The sequence below is a fragment of the Fonticula alba genome (assembly GCF_000388065.1).
Source record: "Fonticula alba strain ATCC 38817 unplaced genomic scaffold supercont2.4, whole genome shotgun sequence".
NCBI classification, from domain to species: domain Eukaryota; order Rotosphaerida; family Fonticulaceae; genus Fonticula; species Fonticula alba.
In genome coordinates, this window is record NW_009242974.1 from 2530301 (window position 1) to 2530914 (window position 614).

A 614-nucleotide genomic window follows, 5' to 3' on the forward strand; every position below is an offset into this window, starting at 1 on the left:
GGTCAGCCGGGTGGTGGGGGGGTGACGCGAAGAGGCCGAAGGCAAGGCGTCGCAAGATGAGCAGGGGGAAAGGCGGGGAAAGGGGGAGGGGAGGACGGGCGCGCACCGTTCCACACTCGGCACAAATGGACGACCCGGACGCCGAATCGGAGATGATGTCGTCCGAGCCACATGCCGTACATCGACTCATGGCTGTGTGCACGTCAATTCGGGACGAGGGAGGGAGGGAGGGAGGGAGGGGGGACAGGGAGTAAAATAAGGGGGTGGGGGGGGGAGGAGACGGGAAAAAGACAGACTCAGGAGCGGACTTGAGGGGGGAGGGGGGTTGGTGTGGCTGTTTGAGGCGCCGGACAGGCGCGAGGCCACGGCGGGAGAAAAAGTTTCCTCGCGCGTGGGAGCTGCACCTTCCGCCCGTGCGCGCGCGCGCGCGCGCGCGCGGGCCGGCCGGGATGCATCATCAGGCACACCCACCCATGCAGGCATATGGATTCGCAGGCACTCGCCCGTAGACGCATGGCAAGGCACTCCCCTTGACCATGAGGGCGGCGCTCAGACCACCCATTGAACGCGCATTCCGTTCTCCGGCCGCCCCCCCTCCCCGGGGGGGGGGGGGG

General features: G+C 68.1%; 1 protein-coding gene across 1 annotated transcript in view; it reads right to left on the reverse strand.

The window, feature by feature from the left end:
• The window catches only part of H696_03092 (hypothetical protein), a gene marked incomplete at both ends in the record, with an annotated part of 5735 nt that overhangs the window by 4584 nt on the left and 537 nt on the right, over positions 1 to 614 (reverse strand). The window contains one exon of the mRNA XM_009496982.1: positions 353 to 498. Coding sequence (XP_009495257.1) covers positions 353 to 498 — 146 coding nt within the window. The remainder of the gene's footprint in view (positions 1 to 352; positions 499 to 614) is intronic.